At 34.6% G+C, this 5,593-nt stretch overlaps 1 protein-coding gene across 3 annotated transcripts; it reads right to left on the reverse strand.

The window, feature by feature from the left end:
• Nucleotides 1-1,439: 1,439 nt before the first annotated feature.
• LOC133678167 (receptor-like protein 9DC3) lies at nucleotides 1,440-5,109 on the reverse strand. 3 transcript variants are annotated; one of them, XR_009835904.1, is made up of 3 exons: nucleotides 1,898-5,109; nucleotides 1,634-1,760; nucleotides 1,440-1,530 (listed from the first exon to the last, which is right to left on the reverse strand). XR_009835904.1 is itself a non-coding variant. In XM_062100397.1 (3 exons), exons 1-2 carry the CDS (start codon nucleotides 5,082-5,084, stop codon nucleotides 1,920-1,922), a joined length of 2,910 nt encoding a protein of 969 aa, XP_061956381.1. In that variant the 5' UTR covers nucleotides 5,085-5,109; the 3' UTR covers nucleotides 1,440-1,760; nucleotides 1,898-1,919. The 3 variants fall into 3 exon arrangements, 2 of the variants coding, with proteins under 2 accessions (XP_061956381.1, XP_061956379.1); XM_062100397.1 differs by having other exon boundaries at nucleotides 1,440-1,760; nucleotides 1,898-3,436; nucleotides 3,692-5,109; XM_062100395.1 differs by having other exon boundaries at nucleotides 1,440-1,760.
• Nucleotides 5,110-5,593: the final 484 nt, after the last annotated feature.

Genomic DNA, 5,593 nt, shown 5'->3' on the forward strand with positions numbered 1-5,593 from the left:
CTTCTTCTAGGCTCAACTTCATCATTTTTCGATTGATAATGACTATTTGAGCTAGCTTCTATCATTCTTTTAAGTGAATAATTTTCTTGTAGCTCTTCAAATGAAAACACATCTTCAAAGAATGTAGTGCTCTTTGATTCCATAATAGTATTATAATGTATGTTTTCAATTCTTAACTTGTGTATAAAAAACTCATATGCACTATTATTGTAAGCATATCCGATAAATACACAATTCACAATTCTATGTCCTATCTTGAATTTCTTAGGATCAAGTATTGCTGCCTTTTCAAGACACTCCCATATTTTGAGGTATTTTTAAAAAGATCGTTTACCTTTCCGTAATACATATAGTGTATTTTCTAGCTTTTTTATGGGTGTATTTTATTAAATATACAATTGGCAGCTAGAATTGCCTCCTTTCATAAGTTTTGAGATACTCTTGAACTTATCAACATGATATTCATCATTTTTTTAAGTGTTCGCTTTTTACGTTTTTTAATATTATTTTATTGAGGTAAATAAGGAGTAATAATTTGGTGGATTATCCCATTTTGAAAACAAAATTCACCAAAATGTGTTCCATACTCTCCATATCTATAACTTCATATATATATATTACATTTTTTTCTTATTAAGTTGATTTTGAACTTAATTTTTGTAATTTTTAAACATTTCAAGAGTCTGATCTTTGTTTCTAAGCAAATAAGTATAAGAATATCTTGTGCAATTCTCTATAAAGGTGATATAGTACTTCTTTCCTCCTTTAGTTTACACTGTTTTTAAATCATTAATGTCTGAGTGAATTAGATCTAAAAATTCACTACTTCTTTTAATTATTTGAAAAGAAAGTTTTGTGAATTTTAATTTTACACAAACTTCACATGTATGATTTATCTAAAAAAACCATGGTAGGTATTAATTGAAGATGAACTAATTTTGTATAAAATTATAATTTACATGCCCTAACCTCTCATGCCATACATCATAAGAGTACTAAACAAGTAAGAAGAAGATGCATTATTAATATTATTCATCTCAACCTTGGTTACAATGATCATTAAATTTATTTTGAAAATGCCATCACTAAGACACATTTAATTTTTTAAGAGTATACTCTCAAATACAATCTTTTTTATATATATAATAATCAAGATTTTATATAAAAATTAGTGCCAAAAAGACTTGTTATGTTTGTTTATATATATAATAATCAAGATTTGAAAAAAAAGTTATGTTTGTTTACAATGACAGAGAAAAAGAAAATAAAGAAATGAAAGCTCTGCAGCAAACTGAAAACTGATTCTTAAAAATCTAGTTGTCCATTGTATGATGCCTCCAGCGCCCTCTATGATGTCTTTATAGGACCTGCTTTCTATATGGAATTCTCCCAGCTTTAATGTGCAAGTAGGTTATGTACTGGTTAAACAAAAAAAACCCTTAAAATCAAGCTGGATTTTCTATTCGACATTAACTGCTGCATGCATTGGTTCTTTTTTTATAGATGTAACACCCAAACCTTGCATCAAAACTAACCATAAAAATAAATAAATAAAAACACGCATATTAAGTGACTCGAAAATATTCCATGTATCGAATAAAACTAATGAAAATAAAATAAAGTAAAACACAACCATGAAGGAAAACAGAAGAAGTACGAAAGAAGAATCCAGTTCTCTGAATCTGCCACTCTAGCGTTCTTCTCATGTCAACTCTGCTTGGTATCTCATAAGGTAGCGAGGATGTTTATTCGAAACTTCACTGCAATTTAGAAACATGCAAATAATTTTTTTATTTAATGAAACAGAAAGAAAAGACTAATCAAAGGAAATAGCACAGAAAAAAGCATAAACTCTCGCGCATAAAACTTTAAGATGTCAAATGCTTGCAGAACTTACTTCATGTTACTAGCTGCGTTGTTTAGTTTCTTCTTGCACCATTTCTACGAGCATTCTTCTTCGTTCTTCTTGCCTTCAGATTCCATTGATCTTCAACCACTTTCAGAAACCATGCTGGTTTTCTTGTTCTAAACACAACGTATCCCATTGTGACTCCAAACACAAACCCACATCCATACCCTATTGCCACAGCTTTCCATCCAAATCCTTCTCCAAAGAATTTTGAATCATCTCCGTCGTGAAAGTTTGACGGCTGCGATGGTGGTGCCTCGTCACTATTGCATTCTTTTGGCATTGGAAATCCACATAAACCCAAGTTTCCTTCAAATGAGCTTGCATTAAACGTGTTGAACTGCTTTCCAATGGGCATGGGCCCCTCAAGATGGTTATGTGAAAGGTTTAAGACTCCAAGAAATGTTAGATCTGCCAACTGTACCGGAATCCTTCCAGTAAGCAAATTCGAAGACAGATCTAATGATTCCAGATAGGTCAACATTCCTAATGATGATTGAATATGGCCTGTAAGGGAATTATGAGAGAGGTTGAGTTGTTGAAGTGCTTTAAGCTTTCCGATCACCTTTGAAATCTCTCCGATGAAATTGTTGTTTGAAAAATCAAGTATTCTAAGAGCGCTTTGGATTCTCGCGAACTCAATATCAAACCCTTTCCATGTCACTTTTATGGAATAGGCATAGTCAGAGTAATTTCTTGCCATCATGTAAAATGAATTTTGATCAGAGATCATCATTGCTTCAAGACTATTGAAATACCCTGTTGGCAATGATCCACTCAAATTATTGCTGGAGATATCGAAAATCCGTAATTTGGAGAAGGAATTATTAGCAATCGGACCATTCACAAAACCCTGGAGCTTATTGGACTTTAGGACAAGAACATGCAGCTCTGGAAGCATTTCAAGGAAATAGGGGAATGTATCCTCAATCTTATTGTTGCCAAGATCAAGAATTTCCAGCATTGTACAGTTGATGATAGACAATGGTATTTTCCCTTCCAATTCATTGCCATTTAGGTTGAGATATCCCAAGTTATTCCCTTTTGAAAATGGTGAAAAGATAGTGCCTTGAAGATTATTCATGCCAAGATTCAAAATTGAGAGAGAGTTGCTAAAGTTCCCTAAACATTGTGGTATAAAACCACTCAAATTGTTGTTGGATAAATCAAGGAGTCGAAGGAATTTAAGCTTGCAAATAGAAGAAGAAATTTCACCTGTTAATTTATTATTGGATGCAAGAGCAAGGGCTTCCAGGTTCTCTTGTTTGAAAATTGAACTTGGGATTGGACCGTGCAAGTGGTTGTTTCCCAAATTAAACAATTTCAATGAACGAGTACTTATTTGAGAAGGGATAGGTCCTACAAGTTGATTGCTAGATAAACCTAAATTTTCAAGGAGGGTCAGGTTACCTAAAAAATCTGGAATCCTACCTGAAAAATTACAGTTATCGAGATATAAGGAATGAAGGTCCACAAGGTTTCTAAGTGATGATGGAATCTGACCGCTGAAATGGTTACCTGCAAGGTCTAAACGAGTGAGCTGCGTGAGATGACCAATCAGGGTTAGATTTGACTTTATGATATTACATTCTCTGAGTACCAGAACTTCCAACAACTTTAGATTTATGAAGAAGTCATTTTCTAAAGAAACTGAAATTCTCGTATGAGTAAGACCCAATAACCGGAGGACATTACTCACATTGGATGAAGGAAAAGAGCCAGTGAGTTCGTCGTTGTATGTCAAGTCAAGTGATTGAAGGTTTGGTAGGAGAAAGATGTTACCTGGGAACTTCCCTTTCAATCCACAACCCCAAAGGGCAAGAACTGACAAGGATGAGGACAGATTCGCCAAGGAATTAGGTGTGACCAAAGGCATATTTACATAACCCAAATGGAGTTCTCTTAGCTTGGTTAGGTTTTGAATAATCTTGCCAAAAGAACTTGGTTCTACACTCAAATAGTCATTGTAAGAGAGATCAATTGAAACCAACTCAGTGAGTTGCCCAAGATCATATGGAATTGAACCTGTAAAATTGTTGTATCTAAGATCCAACTGCTGGAGGTGCTTAAATTTTCTCATTGAGGATGGGAATTTTCCTTGCAATCCACAGGAATAGAATACGAGTGATGACCAAGAAGAAGACATATTCATCAAGGAATTGGGTTCAACCAATGACATGTTCACCCAACTCAGATAGAGTTTTCTAAGCTGGGTTAGATTTTGAACAAGCTTGTCAAAAGAAATTGGTTCTAGACTTAGATAGTCGTTTTCATTTCCAGAGAGAGCAAGTGAAACCAACTCAGTGAGTTGCTCAAAATCATATGGAATTGGACCTTTAAGATTGTTATCTGCAAGATCCAACTGCTGGAGGTGCTTAAACTTTCTCATTGAGGATGGGAATTCTCCTTGCAATCCACAGGAACGGAGTATGAGTGATGACAAAGAAGAAGACAGATTCATCAAGGCATTGGGTGTAACCAATGACATGTCTACTGAACTCAGATCGAGTTCTCTAAGCTGGGTTAGATTTCGAACAAGCTTGTCAAAAGAAATTGGTTCTAGACTCAGATAGCCGTTTAAGTCTCCAGAGAGATCAAGTGAAACCAATTTGGAGAGCTGAGAGATTTCCGACGGAACTTGACCTGCAAAGACTGAGTAATTTAGGTTAAGATCTGTCAGATTGGAGAACTGGCCAAATGAAGAAGAAATATGGGAGCTTTGGAAATCATTGTCAGAGAGGTCGAGCTTTTGAAGATGATGCAGGGAGAAGAGGGTGCTATTGGGATGGAGGGTGCCATAAAGCATGCTGCAAGAGAGGTCCAGTGCAGTGACTTGCCCGGTTTTCATGTCACAAGTGACCCCATCCCACAAGCAGCAGTCGGTACCCTCTTTCCACGACTCTGTCTTGGGATGCTGGCAACGCCCTGAAGCAGAGCTAGTAATGGAAAAGGACTCTTTGAATTGGAGCAAAGAAAGACTTTGGTCAGGAGCACAGAAATGAGATGAAGAGGAGTAATTTGATGAAGAAATTGTTGTGTGAAAATGGAAGAGAAACAGAATGGAAAAGAGAAATTGAGAGAGGGACAGTGGTGAAAACCCCATGTTGGCTGGCCTTACAGGATTCGAAAGTATATTTGGAGTGTTGAACGAAAGATGAGAAATAAAGATTTGCATTGGTACTATTTATACACAAACCAATCAAGATTCTGATATTCAAATTCCGAAGCAAAGAAAAAAAATCAATCTTGAGCACTAACGATTTGGTCTGTTTCCTTTTTGTTTTTTTCCCCCAAAGTCTTTATTTCTTGTATATAATTTTCCAACAAAGTAATAGTGCTCATAAATTCTGTAGATTTCTGCGAAGCAAGTTCTTATAATAACATTACTCAATAATTCCTAAAAAAACAAAACAGCATACTAAAACTAATAAATAATGAAGATTACACAAGGGACATAATTTTTAATTAAATTCATGGGCACACGAGTCAGGACTACTCTTATTATATTTTCCTTACTTACCATGGAGAAATAAAACAAATGAAGTAATTATAAATGTACATGTATTACGTGTGTTTGATAACATCATGCATCGTATTTTTAAAAATACATCAAAAATATATTTTTTATATATTTTTTAATTTTTAACATTAACATATAATTAATGTCATAACCCAATTTTTGAC

This window comes from Populus nigra, chromosome 18 (assembly GCF_951802175.1).
Source record: "Populus nigra chromosome 18, ddPopNigr1.1, whole genome shotgun sequence".
In the NCBI taxonomy this organism is placed as follows: Eukaryota; Viridiplantae; Streptophyta; class Magnoliopsida; order Malpighiales; family Salicaceae; genus Populus; species Populus nigra.

Bases quoted from the DNA above. Each gene is read 5' to 3' on its own strand.
- LOC133678167 (XM_062100395.1), bottom strand. From the start codon at position 5,084: ATGCAAATCTTTATTTCTCATCTTTCGTTCAACACTCCAAATATACTT.